The sequence below is a fragment of the Molossus molossus genome, unplaced genomic scaffold (assembly GCF_014108415.1).
Source record: "Molossus molossus isolate mMolMol1 unplaced genomic scaffold, mMolMol1.p scaffold_m16_p_20, whole genome shotgun sequence".
Classification (NCBI taxonomy): Eukaryota; Metazoa; Chordata; class Mammalia; order Chiroptera; family Molossidae; genus Molossus; species Molossus molossus.
Window position 1 is genome coordinate 39,855,818 of NW_023425356.1, and position 26,755 is coordinate 39,882,572.

The following is a 26,755-nucleotide window of genomic DNA, read 5'->3' on the forward strand; positions in this document are numbered from 1 at the left end:
ACAAGAATTAAGGAGCAAACCAATCACTTTCTTAGTTTTTACAAGTTCATTTCAGAAACATTACACATTTTCAGATCACCAACAAATTATTTTCAAAACAATTCCCGGAGAATTGGTCTGATTTTGAAAGAAGTGTCAAAATTACACCAATCTCTAAGATCTGTAAAGATTAATAAGAGATTATCTATAGTATCTATAAAGTAAGTACAACTTCTTGGAGAAAAGTGCTCAGTTTCAATCAGTGATTATCCAAATAATTTTTTTTATAATCCTTGCTATGTTCCTGGGGCCAACATCACATGAAATATCAAACTAGTATGAACAGGGTTAGCTCCTGACTTGAATAGGAGACTTTTCATTACATCTCAGGGATGGTGCCAGAGAAAATGATATTATTGAATCTACAACACTGTTCCCGGGGAAACTAATGACTCACCAACTTTTGCTAGTTGGTAGTTGGCAAAAAGAGATGCCATATTTCAATTGAGATGTCAAATATAAGCTCAATACACTCACTTACTCACCAAGATTAAGCCTTGCCTTCAGGTCTTGGATTACCTTATTTTGAGGGTCTTTCTTCACCTATAATCTTTTCCATAGTGAAAATCATAACGCTTTTTCTTTTTTTTTTTATCCTCACCTGAGGACATTTTTTTCCATTTTATGTTCAGATAGAGTAGGAGGGGGAGACAGAGAGAGAGAGAGAGAAACATCGATGTGAAAGGGACACATCGAGTGGCTGCTGCCCGCACGACCCAACCAGGGCCGGGGACAAACTGCAACCAAGGTACGTGCCCTTAGCGGGAACCGAACCCGGGTCTCTCTGGACCACAGGCCAACGTTCCAACCGCTGAGCCAAACTGGCCAGGGCAATGCTTTTTCTTTTTGATACTACAATAACTCAGTCATTATGATGAAAACAGTTACTGTATTAAATTCATCCTGGAAAATTATATTGACATTTATAACTAAAATGATTGGACACTGGAAAAAGGAATCAGTTTGTACAATAAGTTTGATGATGGTCCTAATCTGTTGAAAGTTCTACTGTTACAAAAAGAACCCAAGAAACAATCACAAAACAAATCTAATGGAGGAGAAGGTCGATTCTGCATGCATTTTTTTTTTTCTGTCTATTCAACTGCCATTACCAAATTGTAACTCAAATAGAAACTAAAGACCTTTAGTATGATAAATACTACAGAATCTCAGTACTGACCCCAGAGCTTGTGATCACCCTAATCAGCAACAGGCAACTTCAAACAGATCTCAGAAATGGTTTAAAAGAACTGCTGCATTGATATCATCCAAGAGTCATGATACTTTTTAAAATAAGATACGTATTTCTGGTTTCACTTCCTAGTGTGGAATTTCACTCTAATGCCTTTAAGAGGTACAGGTAGTGTGTTACTATTCTCCCACATTTTTGTAAGAACAATCACTTTACATATTTGCAATCTACAGTGCTATCTAACCTTGCTTTACAAATTATCAGTCATGGATTTGCTATATGCACAAACAATCCTAATGTCCAAAACACCTGATTTGATAACAGAGTTTGTGAGTTCTAGCAGACACCATGACAAGAAAATCATAGCCCGGCCAGTGTGGCTCAGTGGATTGAGTGTCGTCCCATGGACTGAGAGATCTTGGTTCGATTCCCAGTCAGAGCACATGCTGGGGGTTGTGGGCTCGATCCCCAGTGATGGGCATGCAGGGGGCAGCTGATCAATGTGTCTCTCTCTCATCGATGTTTCTATCTCTCTCCCTTTCTCTCTCTCTAAAAAAATCAATAAAAAAATATTTAAAAATGAAGAAAATCAAAATCAGAAATACAACTTAAGCTTTATCTCCCTTGTGAATAAGAAAGTTGCAATCAAATATAGTAATAACATATGGCATTATAATATATATCTTTAAAAAATTAAATTAAATATAGAGTTCATCTTCACTGAAATTAGAAGATTTCAAGTCCTATTTTAATCAGGATTACTGGGACTTCTCCAGCAGTAAAACCACTACAAAATAATATTTGATGATGGACAGCGTGGGTCTAAAATACTACTTAATGACATATTCATCATGAATTTATGATGACAATTTATCTTCAAGATACCTAAAATGCAGTTTTAGCACCTAAATTTAATTGAGATACAGATTCTAGTCCGATAGTAATTACACTGCCATAGAACAATACACACAAAGGTTGAACATCAGTTTTTCCCACCTCAATAGCCTTGAAGAAATCAACACTCGCCTAGAAGTAAGTATAGCTGAATGAAGACCCTCGGGGTGAAGAGACCCTTTCGGTTTAGAATTACTGACCTCGGTGATGTGTCATGTTCATTCAAATCTAAAATGTCTTTGCACTAATGATGTTCAGATGTGAATGTTAACTCTAGTAGATCCAACAGACTTGGAAATATGGGTATAGTTACAGATGCCATTTTGGATCATTTATCCTTATAGTAAGGGACCTAAAACATCCTCACTGTCTTGTTCTTTTCATTAAGCAATAAGGGAAAGAGTCATAACTAAAAGACACAGACAGAAGTCAGAAGGGTATTGACGAAGGTATTGGAAGGTGCAAGGAACCCTCATGAATGGATTAATGACTTTCTAAAAGCGGGAGACCCCTTGTCCCTTCCACGTTGTGAGGCCACAGCGGCTATGAACCAGGAACAGGACCCTCACCAAGCGCAACCATGCTGATGCCTTGACCTTGGACTTACCTGCCTCCAGACTGTGAGCAATAAATTTATGCTGATTTTAAGCTATCCATTCTGTGCATTTATTATAGCAATTCTAATGAATTAAGACATTATGTATATGTATATGTATGCATGTGTGTATGTATTTATGTATGTATGTATCTATCTATCTATCTATCCATCTCCTATTAATTCTGTTTCTCTGGGGAACTCTGACTAATACAGTAACACAAAACTAACAAGATAGGAAGGCCTAACCAGAGATCAGAGATCAAAGAGAGTATAGAAACCCAGCAAGGTGAGTGCCATTTTGCCAAGGGGGCATTTGCTGATTCAGAGAAGAGGAGGATTCAAGACTGAGCAGCCTTGAAGGATCATGAGCCTTCTAGAGAGAAGGATGCTAGTAAACCATCCCCTTGTTGCAGCTTGAAAACTCCATGGCCTGTACCGGGGGAATAAGTATGAGCAGCCCTTCCAGGGACTGGCCTCCAATCTTAGGGTCACCCAGGGAGCCCAGAAAACAACTAACCTAAAACTGGGGTTACATTTGTCCCAGATGGCTAGCTTCCCCAGGAGCCTGAAAGAAGCAAATGAAATCCTCTCTGAAGAATTTTTTCTACCTGTAATGTTTCATGATCATGTTCAGCAAAATCAAAGAGAATTGGGAAGATGAGGAGATGCAATACCAGGACAACAAGCCAGCACATTAACTCACGGGCACAGAAACAGACTCCTCTAGGAAACAGCCACATGAGTTCAAGGACACGGAAGTCAAGCTTACGTATGACCCCGTGGAATTGGGAACCGTTCAGTAATGCCTGGGAACCTTTTTTAAAGAACTACATAGAAATTCAAGAACTGAAAGGCAACCTTGGTGACTTTCTAGGGATTTCTGACCTAGGTTCTGTGGTAAAGAAATAACATATGCTGTTGTAAGATAATATGAAATAAACAATTACAGACATTACTTTAAATGTATGTACTTCTGCTTCAGGTTTCAGGCCTGTGGAGGGAGACGGCTTGTATCAGGCAAGGTTTGAAGCTTGTCATGTAACTGTTCTCGTCCTCACTTTTCTAGAAGTTGTTCGTGCTCACAAAAAATACACCTTTTGCCCAGAGCTGTGCTTGTGCAATGGCAATTTCGTTGCCTTTATATTTTTGATTTCCCAGTAGCTGCATCTCAGCTTCTGAAGTTCCCTGGAAATACCGTATCTTATTAAGATTCTGAAGAATGCTTTTGTCCACATAGCTGGTGTTTTATGAAGACCTTGAGAGACAGACACAGCAGGTATTATTCATGCCCTGCTTCCCACATGCAGCAGCTAGAACGCAGAGTTCAAGTGCCGATGAGCACGTAGCTGAAGCCCAAAACTACCACCAGAACACTGGTCCTTTGATTACCTGCTTACCCGGTGTTTTCCCCCCCTCTATGTTACCGTAATAATCTAGAATAATATCTTTATACTTTTTTGGTAAAGTTTCCAGTCATCCTACAACAACATTTTCCAAAGGTCCCTGTATGCAAGCAGGCGGGCATGCTAGTCTAGCCATGTGGCTGGCTGCCCCTGCCCTGCAGACAGCCTTTGCCACTGCAGGGCAGGGCCCCTCTGTTGCTAATAGGTGGTGGGAAGAGGTGTGGCGTTGGGTTTGGGTGGTTTTTTTTTTTTTTACTCCAGGAAAGTGACTCATATTTTCAAAGTCAAAAGATGGAAATTTTTATAAGCATTTTATATTTGACAATGATGTATCCTTGCAAAATTGATGTTTCCCTGACCCAAAAGAATTTTAGTAAGTTCTAGAAGCACAGATACTCTTCAAGTTGGAAAGAACCTGACAAGTCTAGAGGTAGAGAAACTGAATTCTGTCATATATTTATCAGTCCATTTCCTACCACATCCTGAAGGGCCTGCACCCCCGGAGACAAGAGAACCTGCTGGTTGGACCGCTCATCAGCCCACAGGGTTCTCCGACATGTCACTGATCGCGGGTATGAAGAGCGGTCCAGCCTGTGCCTCGAGGCAGCCGACACTGTTGGCCCATCTGGTACGTTCATTACTAATGACCTGGTTTTGTTTTCCCTTTTCCTTTTTTTTTTTTTTTTTTTTTTTTGTATCCTCACCCGAGGACATTTTTTTGATATTTTGTTCAGATAGAGTGGGAGGGATAGAGAGAGAGAGAAACATCGACGTGAAAGGGACACATCGAGTGGCTGCCACCCGCACAACCAACCAGGGCCGGGGACACACTGCAACTGAGGTACGTGCCCTTAGCGGGAACCGAACCCGGGTCTCTCCGGACCGCAGGCTGACGCTCTAACCGCTGAGCCAAACCGGCCAGGGCGCCTTTTTTTTTTTTTTTATCCTCACCCGAGGACATTTTTTTTTTTTTTTGATATTTTGCTCAGATAGAGTGGGAGGGAGAGAGAAAGAGAGAAACATCAATGCGAAAGGGATACATCGAGTGGTCGCCACCCACACGACCAACCAGGGCCGGGGACAAACTGCAACCGAGGTACGTGCCCTTAGCGGGAACCGAACCCGGGTCTCTCCAGACCGCAGGCCGACGCTCCAACCGCTGAGCCAAACCGGCCAGGGCTTCCCTTTTCCTTTTTACTAAAATTCTTCTGCGCTGAGTGTGCGCATGGGTGTATTTTGAAAAGTATATTTCTGTGAAAACTATAACAGGGAATGTTGTCACACAAAAATTTACACACACGAGCACACCGATTTTTTTCTACATGCACAGCAAGAACAAGAAAAATGAAGTTCTTAGGATCCCTTTATTTAAAAGGGCTATACACTGAAATACTGGTTGAGTGTCCAACTTCAATACTAGAAAAGGTAAAGAAAATGTGATACAGATTATGTGTGTTTTGCATACTTCTCTAGGGGGGGTGAGAAAAATTAATCTACACATAAGATATAGTAACTTAATTAATAGAAAAAGCAACTGAAAAGAACATATTTTCATTGTAAAAATTCATTTATAGAAAAACCCTAATTATGAAAGAAAAGTAGGATATTGTTGAAAAAAAACAATAGTTGTATCTCAATATATGCTTTTCACAAGACTGAAACTTTAAATAGAAGGAAAAGTATAAATTGAAAGTAAAAAAAATGCATATAGTAATCAAAGAAATTAGAAGGGGTTATATTAATAAAAGACATAGTACAACTTAAAACAAAGTCATTGTTAGAGATCAAAAAGGACCTATCACAGGGATAAAACATCAATTAAACAGAAATACATACAATTCGGAGGTTATATGCATTAATAACATATCTTCAAAATTCATAGAACAAAATTGAATATGGACGATATTGTTGTATATGAAACATGTACCGAGATAGACAATATGCTGGACCATAACCATGTATTAACCTATTACAAACAAAAAATTAACCAGAGTATTTCTCTGAACACAGTGGAATTAGATTAAAAATAAACAACAGAGAACTAAAAAAATTAGCAAATGTTTGAAAATTAAAATACAAGTCTAAGTAACCCATTTGTCAAATAAATCACAATAAATGTTAGAAATATTTTTAATTGAACAATTATGAAAATATGACATTTCAAAACTTATGGGCTATACCTCAAGTAGGTGGTCAATAATCAGTTGAGCTAGAAAGGTAAAGATTTCAGATGTGCCCTAGCTAGTGTGGCTCAGGTGGTTAGAGTGTCATCCCGTACAATGAAATGTGGCGGGTTCACACCCCGATCGGGGCACATACAGAAAGCAACCAATCAATATTATCTCTCACATCAATGTTTCTCTCTCTCTCTCTCTCTCTCTCTCTCTCTCTCTCTCTCTCTCGGCACATACAGAAAGCAACCAATCAATATTATCTCTCACATCAATGTTTCTCTCTCTCTCTCTCTCTCTCTCTCTCAAAATATCAATAAGCATATCCTTGGGTGAGGATTTTTTTAAAAGAAAGAAGTAAGACTGATATTATTTACAGATAACAGAAATATGCAAAATGAAAACTCAAAAATATCCACAAACAACTTGAATTACAAAAAAATTTAATAAGTTCACTGGATCAAAAAAATGTATATTTCCATATAAATACAACAACTAATTAGAAAGTTAATAATTACCTTTACAGTGACACTAAATAAAACATCTATCAAGAAACACATCTAAAAATGATACAAAAGATTTCTCACTGAAAACTACAATACACTACTGAGAGAATTAAAGATGATCTAAATAGCATTACTTTTGGATTAGATTATTGGGTTGCTAATGCATTGGAAGATTCAATATTGTTATCTTGACATCTCTCCTGTAACTGATCTGTAGATTTATGACAGTACCAATAAAAATCTCAGCAGTTGTGTGTGTGTGGTGGTGTGTGTGTGTGTGTGTGTAAACTGATAAATTGATTCCAAAATGTATATGAAAATGCAGAAGACTGAAAATAGCTATGACAATCTTAAAGAAGAAAAAGGTGGAGGGTTTACATTAACATGTATAAAGACACATTTCAAAGCTAGAGAAATTAAGATAGATTGATACTCGGCAAACACAGACTAAATAACTAACAAAACAGAATAGAAATCAAGTCATTGCTGCCTGATTTACAACAAAGCCACCCTTGCCACTCCGTGAGAAGTCGACAGTTATCACTGGGTGAGATAAATAGTTTGTAGTATATTCAGATAATAAAATACTATTACATGGTCATGTAAAAGGGTAAATTTCTGCTATTCACAACAACATGAATTAATCTCACAGACATAACGTTGAATGCAAACATTTATATGAAGGTAAAGAAGAGGTAAAACTTATCTATAATTATAGAAGTCAAATACTGGTTACCTTTATGGAGTTTATTGACTGGAAGGGACATGAGCAACTCTTCGGGGGTAGTTATAATGTTGTGCATTTTTATCTGGATGATGGTTTCATGTGTGGAATGTTATAGTTCAATATTAAAGTCAAATAGAAAGAGAAGCTTTCAAAGAGAACTAAGAATCAACAGCAAGAAAACAAGACACTAAACTAGAGAAATCTGAAACAGAACCAGAAAAAATTGGGAAGACTTTCAACAAGAGCTGAAAGAGCAACAGAGGTAGGGGTGCTGGTGGGGTGGGGGAACTAGAGTCCATTGGATTCTCCACCAAAGAGGCCTCAAGGAGACCCTGTTGTAAAGGGGAAGAGCTGAGACTCATTTTCAGTGAGTCAGGCTGTGAACGGAGGGGAAGGAGGCACTATAAGAACCCTAAAACATCAACCCTTGCCATCCAAGCAAGGAAGGAAATAGGATGGCAGCCAGAGAGGGGTGTGGGATTAAAAAACAGTGTTTCATTTTAAGAAAAATGAGACTGGCTGGTGTGGCTCAGTGGTTGAGTGTTGACCCATGTACCAAGAGGTCACCAGTTGGATTCCAGGTCAGGGCACACGCCCAGGTTATGGGTCAAGTCCCCAGTGGGAAGCATGCAGGAGGTGGCCAATCAATGTTCTTTTTCATTGATGTTTCTGTCTCGCTCTCCCTCTCCCTTCCTCTCTAAAATCAATGAAGAAAAAAACACTTTTTAAGAAAAATGAGACTATGGGTTATTCCTTAATATCCATAAAAAGTATTTCTAGTCCCTAGAAACCTAAACAGATCTCTAGTGTTAAATTCAGCAAAGAAATTTCTCCTCTTCTTTTTTTTTTAAAAAAATCAGAATAGAAAATGTACACTTCCAGTGGAGTTTGGAAAATTACATCCTAAAATCTGAATCACTCAACTCTTTGACAAAAATTAACCATCCACAGAAAAGTTTGTTTAACTACATCTAAGGGAAAGTTTACAGAATGAAGTGCCCTGGAAATGCACACCAAAATATAACCTGCAACTCAACAGTTCTTTCCTCTTCTCTCCACCCACTCATGTGAGGCATATAACATACACAGCTGGAAATTGCTAGGTGATAACTACGTTTTTTATTGTTCCATCAAAGTTCAATACTGTTACAGATGTTTTGTTTTGTTTTGTTTTTCTCTCTGAATGCCTCTTTTCCTGCACATTTGCAGTGATAAAAAGAAGAAGTGGATTAGTTTTATTACGTGTTGTAGACTGTTTGTACCATATTAAGTTCATATGAGTATCTTTTTTTTTTCTTTATTGATTTTTAGAGAGAGATAGAGGAAGAAAGAGGGAGAGAGAGATAAAAATAGCAATGAGAGAGAACATCGATTGGCCGCCTCCTGCATGCCACCCACTGGGGATTTGGCCCACAACCTGGGCATGTGCCCTGACCGGGAATCAAACTGGCAACCTCTTGGTGCATGGGTTGACGCTCAACCAGTGAACCACACCGGCTAGGCATATGAGTTTCATTTTTTTAAAATCCAGGGTTTGTCATAGAGTTTTATTTTTACAAGCAACACCAGCAATACTCATGTACAGAAGTATACCGGCCTTCCTCCCAGAAAAAGTATATAAACAGTAAATGACTTACTATAATGTGCTGATAAGGATCTATCAGTGACATTTTGGTCTCAATTACAGGAAATCTCTTCACACTTCAAAGGTCTTCGCTGGTACGCTAGCTTCGTTAAAACCTACAAAATAAACAATCATTGTTAAGCTTCCTCTTGGATGGAGTTCCAAGATTTGAAATGATGATGGGTATGAACCTTGGGACATAAAAGGCTGCCCAAGGGGACCAGATAGACTGAGTAGGTTGACACATAGGACGTAGGGAAAGGACAAACATATTTTGATAGTACTGTTTGATTTCTGTATTTATTTGTTCAGATTTATTCTGTGAGTAATTATTAAGAAACTCCAGGATTTTTTTTGCATTTGCCAAGTGTTTTATGAGAAATTCGTAGAAATTACGGAAAATGCAAATTATTTTCTGTACTGTTTATGACTAAAAAGCCACATGCCATTGTCTGTGTCCTCAGCTGGGTCAGTATTACACAAATTCACAATAAGAAAGAAATACTTTTCACCATAGCTATATGTTGGGAATTTGAAAATCTATTCATGTTGAATTTCAACTTTAGTGCTGACATTCTAAAAAGAAATGTTTGTTCACTCTAAGGAACCAATTGAATTTGGAAGCAGTTAAGTAAGAAATACTGTAATGAAAAAAGGAAACTCTCTATACTTTTTCTTCTATTATTACCCTCTCCCATGATCAACATCACTCGCCAGAGTAGTGCATTTGTCACAAATGATGAACCTACATTGACGCATAATCACCCAAAGTTCGTAATTTACCCTGGGGTTCCCTTGGTGGTGTACATTCTATGGGTTTGGACAAATGCATAATGGCAGGTGTCTGTTATTTTAGTATCATACAAGTATCTGCACTGCCCTAAAACCCATGTGCTCTTCGTACTCACCCTTCCGTGCCCCCCAGTCTCTGGCAACCACCCACCTTTCTACTGTGACCACAGTTTCATTTTTTTCGAAAATGTCGTCAAATTGGGATTGTGCAGTATATATGTAGCGTTTCAGGATTATCTCCTTCACTTCGTAACATGCATTTTAAGTTTTCTCCATGTCTTTTTATGGCTTGATAACTCATTTCTTTTTAACTTAATTCCATTTCTAGACGTAGCACAGTTTATCCATTCACCTACTGAAGGACATCTTGGTTGCTACAAAATTTCACCACTTGTGAATAAAGCTGCCATTAACATCCGTGTGCAAGATTTTTTGTGGAGATAGTTTTCAACTGCTTTGGTAAATATCAAGGAGCATGATGGCTGTAAAAAAAACACACACAAAAAAAAACAAAAAGCCTGCCAATCTGTCTTCCAAAGTGGCTGCACCGTTTTGCATTGCCACCAGCAGTGACAGGGCTCAGCTGCTCCACGTCCTCGCCAGCACTGGATGTCATCTGCGTTCGGGATTTGGGCCATTTCGATAGGTGTGTGGGGTGTCTCGTTATATTACTTCCCGTTCCCGGAGGACTGGTGATGCGGAGCATCTTTTATAGGCTCACTTACCATCTTTACTATCTTCCTTGGTGAGGTGTCTGTTCAAGTCTTTGTTCCATTTTTTAAGTCAGGTTGTTTGTTTTGTTCTTGTTGAGTTTTAAGAGTTTTTGTATAGTTTGAGTAATCCTTTACCAGGTGTGTCTTTTGCAAATATTTTCACCCAGGCTGCTTTATCATTTTAATGTGAAAAATAGGAAGCTATAGTCTAAGAAAGGTAAAAATCACCCATACCTAAAAATTATATGAATGAGAATCCCCCCTCTTCATTCTGCCTCATCAAGAAACACTAGTTTTACTGGGGGGGTGGGGGAGGACTATTTTTAAAATAAAACATGTATTGACTTGAATCACTTCTTAAGTTTCTACAGTTTGAATATTTTTATCCTCTCATAGTGCATCTTCATCAGGATGAAAATATAGGCAGCATTTTAAACCCCGGTGAGGCCAAGCCATCCTTGTGACTTTATCATAATACATTGCCATAATCTTTGTCTTGAATTTGCTCATGTTACACCTAATAAAAAAATTGCTGGTAACATTAGCCAACCACTAATGTCCTTGTTAGCACATTGATGCTAGTTTGACGGGATCATCTTCCCAGTGAAGTCTTCCCGGGCCACATTCTTTTCAGTGGTCGGAACCTTGCTTTCCTGTGTGCTGCTATCAACGTCTGCAACAGTTTTCACTGCTGGTTTTTCTGTCCCTCCTCCCCCATAATTAGAACATAAACTCCACGAAGGCAGATTTATTTTTGTGTTTTATTCCTTGTAATGCTCTCAGCCCCTATGTAGGCACATGTGGTCAATTAATACATATTTGTTGAATGAATGGATATCAAGCCAAACGAACAATTTTTAAGCCTAGTTACACTAAAGCATTTTAACCAAGTAAAAGGAGGTTCATTTTCTCTCCATCCATAAACTGTGTTACCCTCATCTCTATATATCTTTTCTGTTGTCAGCTCACTCTGTACTCAATACTGGAACGAGTTGCTCTTTCCAGTCTTACTATTTTCCCCTAATTATCCTCATGTTACAAACGCCACACAAACATATTACTATCATGGCTGTTTATTTGCCACCATACTGTACTGTGCTTTTGATTGGGATCTAAGGACTCTAGCAACTAACTGCATTCCATATTCAAAGAAAGATAGTATAAGAAGATGCAGGCAAAACTACAAGGGGATGATTTGTGACTCTGGTACTTATATTTGTAATACAATAAATATTTATCTACATCAGATGACATGATGCGAACAATGAGCACCTTTCGTTGTCGGAATTTTCTGAGATATTTTTATTACATCTTATTCACAGTATCAGCAAGGGCTTGTCTTCCAGGATGGCTATTGTGTGTGCGCAGATGATGCCCTCATCAATCCCCAAGTCAGGAGAGGGCTTCTTCAGGAGCTGCTACTGCAATGTATTCTTACGGGCGATGCAGTATGAAACTGCCTTCCTTCTCACTCCTACCTTCCTATCCCTTGTATTTACCCTCAGAAGTGAAGTATGTTTTTGTTTTCTTTTTTTTTTATTGATATTTTTTAGAGAGAGAGAGAAACATTAATGAGAGAGGACATCGATTGGCCGCCTCCTGCATGCCCTGCTCGGGGGATCCGGCCCACAACCTGGGTGTGTGCCCTGATCAGGAATCGAACCAGTGACCCCTAGGTGCATGGGTCGATGCTCAACCACTGAGCCACACCGGCTGGGCAGTGAAGTAAGTTCTTAATATGAATCCCTTGAAGCACAGAATTGGCCACGTCCAGCGCCTGGTCCAAGCACGGGGCCTTCGGTGGCTGCAGCGGTAGTATCCCCTGAGGTACAGGTCCCCTCCCAGCCGCTGACCTGCCCGAGGGGTTACAGGGCGTGCCAGGGCACCGCTGACTCTCAGGGATTCAGTGCCTCAGGGCAAACCATCATTCCTTCACTGCAGCATCATAGTTGGGTGAAAACACCACTGAAGATGGGACCAGAAAGACCTTCCCATTCGAAGACCCTGGTTACCCTGCCATCGATGTGACTCCCAGCAGCGGAAACGCTGTAGTCAGGGCTGATGAGTTCGTTACTGTGCGAGGGGCCTGTCCAGCCACGGATGCTCGACGCATTCAAGTCCCCTTGTCGGATCAAGGTGACACAGACTGACCGCCAATAACCACGCACTGACTTGGAAAGATGTACTGTCTGTCTGGTGTAATTACTGCTGTGACCGGAAACTGGGAAGAATTTTGATGGATTCATTATTCAACAAAGACACACCCACAATGTCCTTTACCCTGGGCAGTAGGCTAGGGAGCCCCTGGTGAACCAGACAGATGTGTATTCTGAAGTTTTATGGCTCTATAAACGCTTTGCTCGGTGCTGTCGATAGTGGAAACTTGAAAAGTAAACAGTGGCAAAGTAAACAGGACCATGGAAGTTATTCTCAAAGTTTCCATCTTAAAAACAGTGCCAATGCCATGGCGGAGCAACGAGCGCCTGCTGGGGCCGACCTTCAGCCCACCGACGGCGGTGGCTTTCCACAGGAGGCCACTCCGCCCGAGGCAGGCACTGGGCAGGAGCAGGCGCGGCTTCTGCCCCGCAGCGTCCAGCGCAGCTGGTTCTCCACGCTCCACGCTGCTGAACGCAACACCTCTGTCTGTGATGCACAGGGAGGGAGTCTTGGAACCTCCTCCTCTGCAAAAATGGTTCCAGCGAGGTCCTGTTCCTTTACTACAAAGTCAGAAACCTTCACATGGTCCCAGCGGTGGCTTTCACACCTATTGACTGCAAACCCAAGCAGGAGAACCCTTTTACATCACGACGTAATCCATACATATATAGTATATAATACACACTCACACACACACACACACACGGGGAAAATGTTGTAACCGTTTTACTGAGAACAAGGGCCCCTGATTTTTGTTCTCATTTGTTTACATCTGGTGGCAGCCCACTGAATTGTTTTCATGACCCACTACCAGAAGTTTGAAAACACTGGTCTAAAAGACATCAAGATGGGGTTTCTGTCTACTTCCTCTGCCTCGTCCCCAAACTCTCCTCTTTCCTCACAACGCCACAGCCATACTGTTGTCTCTCCTTTCTTCAAGTCTGTCACACTCTCTTCCACTCAGGAGATAATTTGTTTTTTTTATTAACCCTCACCTGCGGATACTTGTTCCATTGATCCTTACAGAGAGCGGAAGGGAGGGAAGGAGGGAGGCAGAGAAAGAAATCAATGAGAGAGACACAAGGACTGGTTGCCTCCCACACACACCCCGACCTAGGCCAAGGATGGAACCTGCGACCCAGATACGTGCTCTTGATGGGGAATCAAACCTGCAACCTTTTGGTCCATAGGCCGATGTTCTAACCACTTAACACACTGGCCAGGGCTCAACAAATAGTTGACATAACTACTGTTGTGTATTCCAGGGTCTGGAGAGGCAAACGTAAATGAATTAGATACATTTCTTTTCCCTTGAAACTTCCATTTCTACAGAGCAGTCAGGAAACAACTACTCAAGAAATGAATGAAACTATTAGAAATAAAGATGTAAGAAATGGTGGAGACGAGCCAAAAGCAGAACCAGAGAATAACCCGAGGCTGAGATCTGGAAAGGAGCCATAGAGGGTGGGGAGGGTCAGATTTAGAATACAGTGCTCCAGCCCAGGCCATGTGGCTCAGCGGTTGAGCGTCGACCCCTGCACCAAGAGGTCGCCAGTTCAATTCCTGGTCAGGGCACATGCCCAGGTTGTGGGCCTGATCCCCAGTGGGGGGCATGCAGGAGGCAGCCAATCAATGTTCTTTCTCATCAATGTTTCTCTCTCTCTCCCTCTCCCTTCCTCTCTCTCTAACAATCAATAAAGAATAAAGAAAAAAAATACAGTGTTCCAGGCAAGACTTTTGAGGAACTGAGAGGAGCGGGCTGGCTAGGAAATGCCCAGGAAAAGCCAAGTGGCTTCTGATGACGCTGGAAATCCAGGCAGCGGCAGATTACGTCAGGCCTCGTAGGCAACTACTGCCCAGCTAAAGGAAGCTCTTCCAGCCCTGGCCCATCTGGCTCAGTGGTTAGAGCATCAGCCCGAGGATCAAACTGAAGGTCACAGGTTCAATTCCCAGTTAAGGGCATGTACCTGGGTTGCAGGTTCGATCCCCAGCCCTGGTTGGGGTCATACAGGAGGCAACCAGTCGACGTGTCTCTCTCACATTGATGTTTCTGTCTCTCTCTCCCTCCCTCCCTTCCACTCTGTCTAAAAAAAAATCAATGAAAAAATATCCTCAGGTGAGGATTAACAACAACAAAAAGAAATACACACACACACACACACACACATATATATATAGAGAGAGAGAATGTAACTATAATAGATACATGAAAAATAATACAGATCTATTCATCTATGTATCATTTTCATTCCACAGTCACATCTGAAAAAGTAACAGAGCAGTCATATGGGGTAAAGTTCACTTTCCTCACGACAATCATTCATCATAATTGCCAGACAGTGACAGCATTTCAGTGCTACCAACAGGCCCCATGCACCCTCTTCCCCTCCCGGTCTGTTCCTAGCGGCAGTAGGCATAGACTCTGCAATTAAGACGTTCTGCCAAGTGAGCCACACTAACCCAGGAAATGGTTCCCCCACAGTAACTCAGCCCTGGCAGCCCTGCTGTCACAAGGTTGCACAACTCCTCTCACGAAGGCTCATAAACAGCAGTTTTGGGGTGTTGTTTTTTTTTTTTATAACTTATCTTCGTGAGTGTACAGTCTTTTAAGTCTGAAGCAAGAGCTTTCTGGTTTCTTTTTCCACTTCTTCTTTTCCAGCTGCCCTATAATTAGAAACTTCCTAAGCACTAAAGAGGGAAATTTAGATACATTGCACTCATCTGTGCAATGCAACTGTTGGCTGTCAATGACCCCTGAACAATGTGTGGTCTGCCCGCACCCCGCAATCATGTTGTCGAGGCAAGACGGGACTTCCCTGGGAAGAGTGAACCAGAAACAGACTAGGGGCGTCTGTCAATTCTCCTTCCCTGCACGGAGCCGGGCAACAGGACAGAAGGGGCTGTTATTAGGTTGTGGTATCTGTTGGAAAGAGGGATGGGAACCAGATGGTCCTTTTCTCCTCCCTCCCTTTCCTCTTGGTGCCGAGCAGAGGAGGTGATGAGGCTGGGCACTGAGGTTGTGGCAGGCTTTTCTCCTGAGCCCCTCGGAGCGGAGGTCAGGCCTGTCTCCTCCTCCCTCCAACTGTGCGATCCTGACCCTCGGCTTCCTTATCTGTAAAATGGGGAAATGACCCCCTACCGCAGAGAGGAAGTGGAGGGATGAAATGAGGAAATGTATGTCAATCATCAAGCCTACTGCCTAGCAGGTCGTAAACATACAAACTTAACACGGGTGAATGTTGTTTATGAAACTTGATGTTTTCCCCAAGCTGCCTCAACTTCCTGAGAACTATTTGGCTCTTTGGAGATTTCCAGCAAATTCAAGTAGGCAACTTTGTTGCGTATCTTTTGTAAAGACTGTCCTTTCTCATATCTGATCAGGTGTTCGCATAGAAATTAAGAAATACTGCTGTCGCCCCAGCCGGTTTGGCTCAGCAGTTAGAGCATCGGCCGGAGGGACCAATGAGTCTCAGGTTCAATCCCTGTGTAGGGCACGTACCTCGGTTGTGGTTCGTCCCCAGCCCTGGTCAGATCGTGCAAGAGGCAACAACTCGATGTGTCTCTATCACATCGATGTTTCTCTCTGTGTCTCTCTCTCTCCCTCCCTCCCACTCTATCTAATGATAAACAGAAATATATCCTCAGATGAGGATAAATAAAAATAAAATGGAAAAGGCCAGAAAGAACGGGAAAATAGCTACGCTGAAGTCTGAAGGCATGAGTGGGCTTAGACACACAGGAGGGGAAGGGGAAGACTTCCTCCAGGACAGGCCAGGAACACAAAGCTGCAACCAAACCTGAGGCCCCACGGGGCACAGGTACTGCCCTTCACCCCACACCCCTCCTCTGCAGGACGGTCTCTGCCCTGGGTGCTCCTCCAGGTCTGCTCGGGGGCTGCAGGCCATCCCTCTGGCCTGGGCTCCGGGCTTTGCCCCTGGGCGTGAGCGGTCCCTGCAGACCCCGCCTGGCTCCCTCACAGACAGTGGGGCCACCGCTGCCACAGCCGGACGTTGGCCCAGCCCCTCCGCCGTGCCAGCCGAGAAAGCCAGGCCTCTTTAAAGAGAAGAGATGAAAGAAGAAGTCCCAGACCGCAGCGGAGATCCTGTCGCCCGGGGAGGCAAATCAATTGCGTTTTCTGAGAGTGGGGGGATGTCCTGGGGGCTCGGTGACAGCGTGGGGCTGTTCCTGGGACTGTAGTGTTGAAACAGATGTACTTCAGGAAGGGTGGCGGCCAGAGCGCGTGGGGTCGGGCCAGGCCTCTGCCCGGGCAGCGCCACCTGTGCCCGGGTGCGGGTCTGTCACCCGCCTCCACGGCCGCAGCTGTCCCCCTCGCAGGCCGGGCTGTCTCGCCGGGAGCCGCTCTAGTCTCAGGAATTTGCTTGTTACTTGTACTGTGCAAATAAAGCTTCCTGGTTTAATAACCCAAAAAATAAAATACACTCACACTGAGAAGTAAAGCATCTTAACCTGTCCGCTGGGGCACGGCCCTGCTTTCTCCTGAATGTCTCTAGCCGCAGTGTCATGGGCTACATGCCACCAGGCGAGTGAGTGCATGTGTCCCCTGGCTGCGGGCATCCTGAGGGAGTGTCCCCCTTGGCCCTGAAGAGACCACGTGATGACCACTGACTGAGGGATGAGTGAACACACTTGGGAATTTGTATGGTGTTTTGAGGGGAAATGGCCAGACCATAGATGAGGTCTTACGTTGCGACATCATCAAGGGGAGATACAGCCTATTTATAGAACCTTGAATGACACACTGGAAGACATCTCAGCAACTGCTCATTTATTTTAGAAGGTGGTATTTCCTCCACGTTCCCCAGGTGCCAGGCACTATGCTGAGGGATGTCTGCACACAGTCTTGTTTCATCTGCATAACCAAAGAGGGATTGTCATAGACACTGTAGATTTTTTTTTTTAAACTTAACCTTTAGAAAGGGTAAGTGATTTGTCAATTGACAGCTCAGACTGAGGCAGACAGGCGTCCTTACCCACACTCTGTAAGAAAACACTGTCTTCCCAGAAGGACGAGGAAACTTTCCCCAGGTCGTCCGTGTGGACAGGGCTGGGCTGGCCCCGGAATCTCGACACTCTGCCTCATCGCAAACTCTCTCTTTCTTTATCATTCTGCCACTCGGCCCCAAAGGACAGGCGGGACTTGGAGACATTATACATGAGCAATAGTGTTGGGAGTCTTAGCAGAGAGCCAGCATGATGGGCATGGCGCTTTGTATTCGTTTGCGGGGGCTGTCACAGTAAAATGCCACAGATTAGGTGGCTTCAACAACAGAGAGTTTCTTTCTCGCGGTTCTAGGGGCTGGACGTCTAAGAGCAAAGCAGATCTGTTCCTTCTGAGGCCTCTTTCATTGGCTCACCGATGGTCACCTTCTCCGGGGTCCTCACGTGGTCTTTTCTCTGTACCGCACACCTCTGCTGACTCCTGTGTATCCAACTCCATGAGGGCACCTGTCAGGTTGGTGCAGGGCCCATCGTAAGACTCTAACTCTGTCAGTTCCTCTAAGGCTCTATCTCCAAATGCAGTCACTGGTCGAGGGGGTGGGACGGGCTAGGGCTGAAACAGCTGAAGACATCTCTCTCTCTTTTTTTTTCAATTAGTTTACATTCATGATTATTCTGTATTACTTTCAGATGTACAGCATAGTGGTTCGACAGTCGTGTACTTCGCAGAGTGTGGAATCCAAAGAACAAAATAAACAAAATAGAAACAGACTCGTAGATACAGAGAACAGACTGACGGTTGACAGAGGGGGGTGGGGGGGCTGAGAGAAAAGGCGAAAGGATTAAGAAGTATATGTTGGTAGTTACAGAATAGTCATGGGAATGTAAAGTATGGCACAGGGAATACAGTCAATGACATCGGGGTAACTCTGTCTAAGGTCAGGTGGGTCCAGATACACTGGGGGAACAGCTGAATGCATTGCTTTACCTTCAGCCAAGTACTCTTTCTACACTCTCTCTCCTACCTGCATACTTGGGCTTAAAAGGAAACTCAGCCAAAATGAAAAAGAACATACAGGTTCATTTTAATTTGACCAAAATTTTAAGTTGCCAAGTTATTGTTTTTTGGTAGGTTCAAGATATGAATTTGGTAAGTGTGGTTCAGTTGGTTGAGCGTCGCCCTGTGGACCAAGAGGTCACCAGTTCGATTCTAGATTGGGGGTCACATGCCCAGGTTGTGGGCTCAGTCCCGAGTAGCAGGTGTGCAGGAAGCGGCCTACTGATGTTGCCTTCTCACATCGAAGTTTCTCTCTCTCTCCCTCTCCTTTCCTCCCTCTCAAAAATCAATAATAAAAAAATATATATTTTTTAAAAAGATAAGAATTTGAGGAAAGTGAATAACTGAGTTTCTCTCTAAGATTCATCAAATAGAGCTTTAAAATAGTCATTTTCGGGGAGGGGGATCGGGAGGAGTGTGTCAATGGGGGGAAAGGGAGAAACATTTGTAACAAAAATAAATTAATAAAAATTGCAAATAAATAAAATAAGAGTCATTTTCATATTTTATACATTTCTAGGTTAGACTCATAGTTATAACAGTTTACTTACAAACACTAGATGGGTTAGATGGATTGTTTCCAAAATTCCTCTTCCCACACAGACCATTATGGAGCAATATCCCACTGACAAGTGTTAACTATAGTAGGTGCATTTTCAGAAAGTGTAGAATAACGTTCCACTATCTAGTTAAAAGAAACTGATAATGGTGATGCACTGGAGTTAACACTTTTTTTGGGGGGTGGGGTACGTGCCCCTAGCAGGAACCGAAACCGGGACTCTCTGGTCCGCAGGCCGACGCTCCAACCAATGCTCCAACCACTGAGCCAATCTGGCCAGGGCTGGAGTTGACACTTTTTAAATACATCTAACAACGTGGCATAAATGGCTGGGAAGAGGAGCGTCTTCAGCCCTCTCCCTCCAGACCACACAGCTCAGGAAATTCTCCCCGGGGTGCCTTTGTGCTTTGCTGAGGCCTCCACGCCCTGCTTAATTGCTGCCTGTTCTGCATGACGCCACAGCGGGGAAACGCCATATATTCTTTCTAAAGTAAACAGTCCCAGGAAAACCCCCAGGAACGGCCACGCTGACTTTAATGGTCTGTGAGCAGAGGCTGACTTTGTAGTTGAATGTGGACTCTGATCTCGAAGTGGAAAGAATGGTCAGAAAAATGCGGCGGGAGTGGCGGACCATCAGTGGACCCCCACCCCTGCCCAGCCCAGGTGCTACTGGGGAGCTAAACCCCGGGAGCACCCTGCCCTCCTGGAGTGGGAAGGGGGTCGTAGCAGTTCAAGTTCACCATTCTTTTGTCAGGTGGCAAGAAGTTTTGAAATATGCTTCTAGATAGTGTGAATGACAGGTCACTTTTGAAATGAACCGGAAACCCCATCTTTTGCAGGGTGAAGAGTTCTTGGAAATAGAAAGCATGCACTTGACAGAAATAGCCTTAAGAGGTCTTCACTTTTTGGTAGTTGGACCACTTCAGCCGTCCGGGTGAAGCCCAGGGACTTCTGGCTACCGTATGACGCTATATAATTCCTGAAACAAAACACTGGATTGCAAAGGAAACCAATTCTATTGAAGTACGTGGAGTCCATGCCACCAAGAAGACCCCTTAAATGATCTTTTATATAAGCTTTGGAGGTTACCTTCATGGTGTCCCCCTCTATGTCGGTAGAGTACACCTATATAGTTCTAAAGTTGGATGTAAAAACATTGAGGACAAAAGTACTTACAACACAATAAAGGGTAAATCCATAGACAGCTAGGTTATTGTGATCCTATCAGCCTTGTCCAGCACCACAATGAACATGTGAGCACAACCTGGATATTTAAGTGTCACATCTAATAAACACAGGTTGAAAGGAAGTAGAAACACTGCCATTTGCTCCAAACTACGAAATCCACATTTTCTCGACCGTGGATTAGCAAGCTAGCAAACAGTGTCAGGGACGTTAGTAAAACGTTGAGAATGTTTCGGCTGAGCTTCTGCTGACCAGACGTCAGGCCTCGGTGAGTTTGTGAAAGTGCGAAATGAACAAAAACCATGTTCCTCTCCTTCACTAGAGACAGGAAGCGGCGAGATAACTATACCAAACCATCGCCGAACAAACGTAGGAAGAGTCAGGAATAAAGTGCAGAGTCACTTTCCAGTTCATGACGTGTCTCCCCGAGATAGGGGACAGGGGGCGAAGGACCTCTGAGCGCAGGCGGTGCATCTGGGCAGTGACTGAGCAAGCAGTAAACGCCAGGTATCTGACCACAAGAGCTTCCCCTCCCCCCATGATGCTCACTGACCCACACGGACGCATTGCTGCCCTTCATGGATGAGCTGGTCCATCATTAGTGAAAAACTAAAGTGTTTTAATGTGAAGAGGATTTGCTCCCGGCTGGTGTGGCTCAGTGGTTGAGCATCAACCAAGAGGTGGCCAGTTTGATTCCAGGCACATGCCCAGGTTGTGGTCCTGGTTCCCAATGGGGCATGCAGGAGGCGGCCAATCGATGTTCTCTCTCTTCGATGTTTCTATCTCTCTCTCCCTCTCACTTCCTCTCTAAAATCAATAAAGAAAAAAAATTTTTTTAATGTTAAGAGGATTTGTGAAAAGTGAGTGATGAATTTTAAGAAAAGAAAACGAGTTCTCTTTAAACTTTGAGGACATGCAAGAGTCAAGATTTCAATAATATTACTTTAGGTCTTAAAAACGTATCATTTAAATTATGGTAACCAGTGTTTAGAAGGAAACAATGGGTCCAAAATGGAGTCACTTGTGCTAAGCCCCAGATCAACAAACCAAGACTCAACAGCAGTTCCAACCTCTCCCAGGAAAGTGACCTCTAACTAGTCAATGTGAAACTACGTGATCAGCATCACCCTTTCACCCAAAGGAAGGTGACCTTGCCTGAAACAATCCACTCCTTGCTAGAAACTTCCTTTTTCTGTATTTCTGTTTATAATAGCCTTCCTTTTTTTCTCTTTATCCTCACCTGAGGACATTTTTGCATTTATCTTCAGACAGAACAGGAGGGAGAGAGGGAGGAAGAGAGGGAGAGAAACATCAACATGAGAGAGACACATCACGTGGTTGCCACCTACATAACCCCAAGCGGGGCTGGGGATGAACTGCAACCAAGGTAAGTGCCCTTAGCGGAAACCGAACCCAGGACTTTCTAGTCTGTGGGCCAACGCTCTAACCACTGGGCCAAACTGGCCAGGGCAGCCTTCCAGTTTTTTACAGCTCCAAGGAGTTCATCTCTACCTGTTGGATGGGATACTGCCCAATTAATAAATTGGTGACTAAAACCAATTAGATCTTCAAATTTACTCGGTTGCATTTTGTGTTTTAATACCAGCTGTTCTCTAAACCTCTAAGGATTGAGAAAGAAGAGGCCATGACTTTTTAGTTTGCAAAATGAAGGATTTATGTCAGGTTGAAGAAAGAACATCCTGATAAAAAGGTTGTAAAGGAAAGACCCCTTTTTTTCCTCGATGGTTGATTATTAAAATTAAATGTTTCAGAGCATTAACTTGAGGGAGCACTAATGTGCCCCGGGGAACCTGGAGACATTTGCAAAAGCTAAAGAAAGCTGGGAGGTGTGATATAAACCAGACACAGGTACTGAGCTAGGCATCCAATAAAGACATGGGAGGCAACTGTTAAATCATCAGAACTTAAAACAACAACAAATGAAGAGACTAGGCCTGGGAGAAAAGGAGCCAGTGTGATCGCTCCTGGAACAGGTAAAGGCATTGAATCTGCCAAAGTAGAGAACCAAACAGGGTCTAACAACTACCTACGGACGGACTGCACCAGGAGTTTGGAAGGAACAGATCTCTGCCTGCTGAATGCTAGAACTCAAGCTAGTCTGTGGCTGTTCCTACCAGTTAATAATTACCTTAGATAAAAGGACATGTATTCTACAAGCTCGTGAAGGTCTAGGCATTTTGTTTTATGAATTTATGTTTCATTTTTGTTTTGTGTTTTTGCTTAGTGTACTGATGGTTCATTTTAAGGATCACCAGATTTTCTTTCTTTTCTTCTTTAAAAACTCCCCCTCTAGAAGAACTCAGACATCCTAGCCTCTCTGAGTTTGCTCTCAGTATTTTAACACAGCTGGAGAAGAACCACGTAACCTGGTGGGCAGACTGATTCCATTTTTAGGTTCATCTCAAAAGTCAAAGAGGCTCTCAACCCTACACAGCCTCTTTCCAAGTTTCTCCAGTGAACTCACTTCCCACTCCAGAAAATGCCTTTCTTCTTCCCCTCACGTCTCTCGCTCCACCCCCACCTCCACCCCACTTTTAGCTGATGACCTCATCTCCCTTCACTGAGAAAACATCAGGTCCCAAAGGGAAGTTTCTCATCTTCCCACCAGCAGGTCTGCAAACTCCTCCAACTGTGCACCGAGGGGGCCGGGTTCCTCCTCCTGGTGTAGACCCCACCCCATGCACTGTCTCTCAGGATGGAAAATGCCTCTTTCCTCCTCCTCCATGGCCATGCCCTTCTTTTCTCTTTTCTTTCTTTATTTTTTTCTGAATCATAACACTTTATTTCTACTGCGCAGTCTGACGGGCAAAGCTGTTCGTCTCCCTCTACTGCAGATGCCCTTGGCCTCCACGTCTCCCTGTCCACGTAGTTTCAGTGACAGATTTCTGGGCAGGGCCGTCGGCTCACACTGTGTCCAGGTTCCTCGAGTCCTCACTTCCTGTCCACCTGCCATCTCGCTTCCTCCGTCTCAGCCCTGAGCCTGCTCTGAGTCTAGATCTCTAAGGGCCTCCGAGTTTTCAAAGGTAGCCGTCCCTTTTCCACCCTCTGCTTCTCCGGAACCACGTTCCATCCTTTGCCTCCGTGACACCTCCCCAATCCCTGGTTTTCCAACTCATTTCTTGGCTGCTTCTTTGCAGGCTCGTTTAAAAATGCTGTTCTTGCCCTGGCCAGTTTGGCTCAGCGGTTAGAGCGTCCACCTGCGGTCCGGAGAGAACCGGGTTCGGTTCCCGCTAAGGGCATGTACCTCGGTTGCGGTTTGTCTCCGGCCCTGGTTGGTCGTGGGGGTGGCAGCCACTCGATGTGTCCCTTTCACATCGATGTTTCCCTCTCTCTCTCTTCCTCTCTCTCCCTCCCGCTCTGTCTATACAAAAAATGGAAAAATGTCCTCGGGTGAGGATAAAAAAAAAAAAAATGCTGTTCTTGCCCAGCCGGTGTGGCTCCTCCGTGGACTGAGCGTGCCCCCGCGGACTGAGAGGTCAGGCACATGCCCGGGCTACGGGCTCGATCCCCGGTGGGAAGCATGCACGAAGCAGCCAATCGATGTTTCTATCTCTCTCCCTCTCCCTGCCTCTCTCTCTAAAATCAATTAATTTTAAAAAAATAAAATAAAAATGCCATTCTCTGCCTGGAGCCCCCACCTGGATCCCCACCCACCTCCTCCCACTCAGGGCTTCTTATCCCTCACGCCTTGGCTTCAATTTTACCTCTCAGCAAACCTTCCCTCCTTCCCACTCCCAAGTTATTTCCTACTGCTGAAGTCCACCTGCTTCCTTTATTATCTGTTCATTGGTTGCTTAGTCACTGTCTCTCTCCTCCAAGAGGGAATTAGTCACCGCACCTGCATTGGTCACCCAGGTATGCCCTAAATGTAGTACAATGCCTAGCATGCCACTGGTATTGATTAAAACTTACTAACTTGGTGAAGGAATAAATGCCCAGTGATCGACAATTCCTGGCTGATATTAACATCTGCGCTTTTTCCACCCAATAGGTTAAATCTTTAAGTGAAAAAGAGAACAGGTTGTATAAATTTCTTCCTATAATATCTGTTCTTTTTCTAAGTATTCAAAAGTTAAATTTTCTCCACCCTGGCTGGTTTGGTTCAGCTGTTGAGCATCGGTCCACAGACTAAAAGGTCATGGGTTCGATTCCTGGTTAAGGGCAGGTACCTGGGTTGCAGGTACTATGACAGACCCAAGAATTCAGCAAGAATACCTCCTTCCGTAAGAGGCCTGGCATCCCAGGTTATTACTGCCTATGTACTGAACTCAGCTTGCTCATCTTGTTAAAGCTGTGGGCATTAAAGTATGGGGCGAATAGGAAGTGTGTCAACTTACTGACTGAAACTCAGAAGCCAGAGGCTCACCTCGTGTTTCCAGCGGCCCGGTCGCATCCTGCGCTCAAAGGTGACCTACCAGCATCATTCACGACCAAGTTATCCACGCGCATAACAAACGATTTTACAACCGATGTAGGTTTTTATTCCTGAAAAGGAGCATCTCATTTACCATAAGCTACTGGATTGTTTGGAAAGGTAAATAATAATAACTTTTTTCTATAAATAATTGACTCCAGGTCAGAGTAACCATTGCGATGCAGCCAACTTCTAGGGTCAATAAAAAGAGCCAAAAAGGGCCATAGGTTCTGCAGGTTATCCTTAGAAGATTCTAAGAGAATGCTCTATTCCCAAATAGAAGTAAAACTCTAGTAAAATTAGTACTTCTTATATAACTCATAATGTGCTGATTTTGTATTTTTAGATAAAACTTTATATACTTTATCTTCTTAAAGTGGTGTCTATCTATATAAAATGCTAAATAGTTCCAAAATACAAAATTCCAGATAATGCACTACTTTTTCAATCATTCTTAAATGTTTGCGCAACTTCCTCTATTGGGTCAATCAATAATCCAGTTAAAAGAGAAGAGCAACTGCGTTACTAAGGAACCCTGTGCTTTCTGGATTTTCCCCAATAAGCTTTGGGATGTTAACACAAACAGGAAGAGGTTGACAGCCTTCAAAATAGCACATATCAAAACTGAAAACATAAACCAATGAATCAATTGGAGCATACAAAAGGCATCAAAATGAAAAGCATATGACCTGGGCATGAAATACAGTCATTTGCTGTTTCAACATTTCTCTTTTCACATCTGTGAGATGCAGCTCTCTGCTCCGCTAACTTGCAAGGCTATTGTAGGAATAAAGTTCTCGGGTCATCTCTTCACGAACCACAAAATGCTGTGCAAATGAAAGATATCGTTGGCCCACTGATATTTTTGTTCAAACTAGATATTCAGAAAATTTATGGTAAATTAGGTAATCGCAAAATGAAAAACGAAGCAAGTGTAAGCTGAGTATTATAAATACATACGAGTTTTCTGTATTGTAGAATACTGAAATTGCACGTTACAGACAAATTACACATCTGTGTTCTCATTCAAAACATGCTCTTACCTCAAATACCTAAATAGCCCTGTAGACTCCGAAGTCAAGTAAATGAGGAGAAAGATTAAGGAAAAGGGGTAAACTGATTTATTTACAACTGTATGTGCTAAGAACCTATCGGCCCATCATCTTTGACCCAGAGGTTGTTCAACTCTGATAAGGATCGCTGACAGGTGTTTGCTGAGTTTCTCTAGTCATCCGAATTCATTAAATAAGCGGTTAGGCTGGTAGTGTAACTTTGGTGAGCACTGAATTATGTAAGCTTATTTCCTAGTTGTATAAAGGAGAGATAAACTGTATTTTCAAAGAATGTTGTAAGGGCGGACTAAGAATCAGAGAGAATCAAAGAACAGACTCACATAGCTATAAGAGTAGCAAAAGTTTGGTGCATCGCTTTTTTTCACGTGCAGGTCATGGTATCAAAAGACCAGAACACTCTCTGCTCTACTAACTATCTTCTTTGAAAAGACCCGAGAACCAACTTTTGGGTTCGCCCAACTACCGCTGCCCAAAATACCAGAGCAGAACATGCAGAGTTCACTAAAATTTAAATTCATTTTCTCTAAGTTGGTTCATGACAAACACGGACACGATTTTTCTTACAAAACCTCTGTCAGGTACCCTCATGTCCTTCTCAGGTTTCTTGTTTGCATTAAGCAATGTTCCTAGAGGCGTGGGAGAGTCCACAGGAATTTTGACCCTCATCTCAA

General features: G+C 43.2%; 1 protein-coding gene across 2 annotated transcripts in view; it reads right to left on the bottom strand.

Moving 5' to 3' along the window:
- PLA2G4A (phospholipase A2 group IVA) overlaps positions 1–26,755 on the bottom strand; it is a 136,762-nt gene that overhangs the window by 104,622 nt on the left and 5,385 nt on the right. For both annotated transcript variants that reach the window (XM_036273762.1, XM_036273763.1), the window contains exon 2: positions 9,168–9,270. In XM_036273762.1, the coding sequence (XP_036129655.1) occupies positions 9,168–9,200 (33 nt within the window). In that variant the 5' untranslated portion in view covers positions 9,201–9,270. The remainder of the gene's footprint in view (positions 1–9,167; positions 9,271–26,755) is intronic.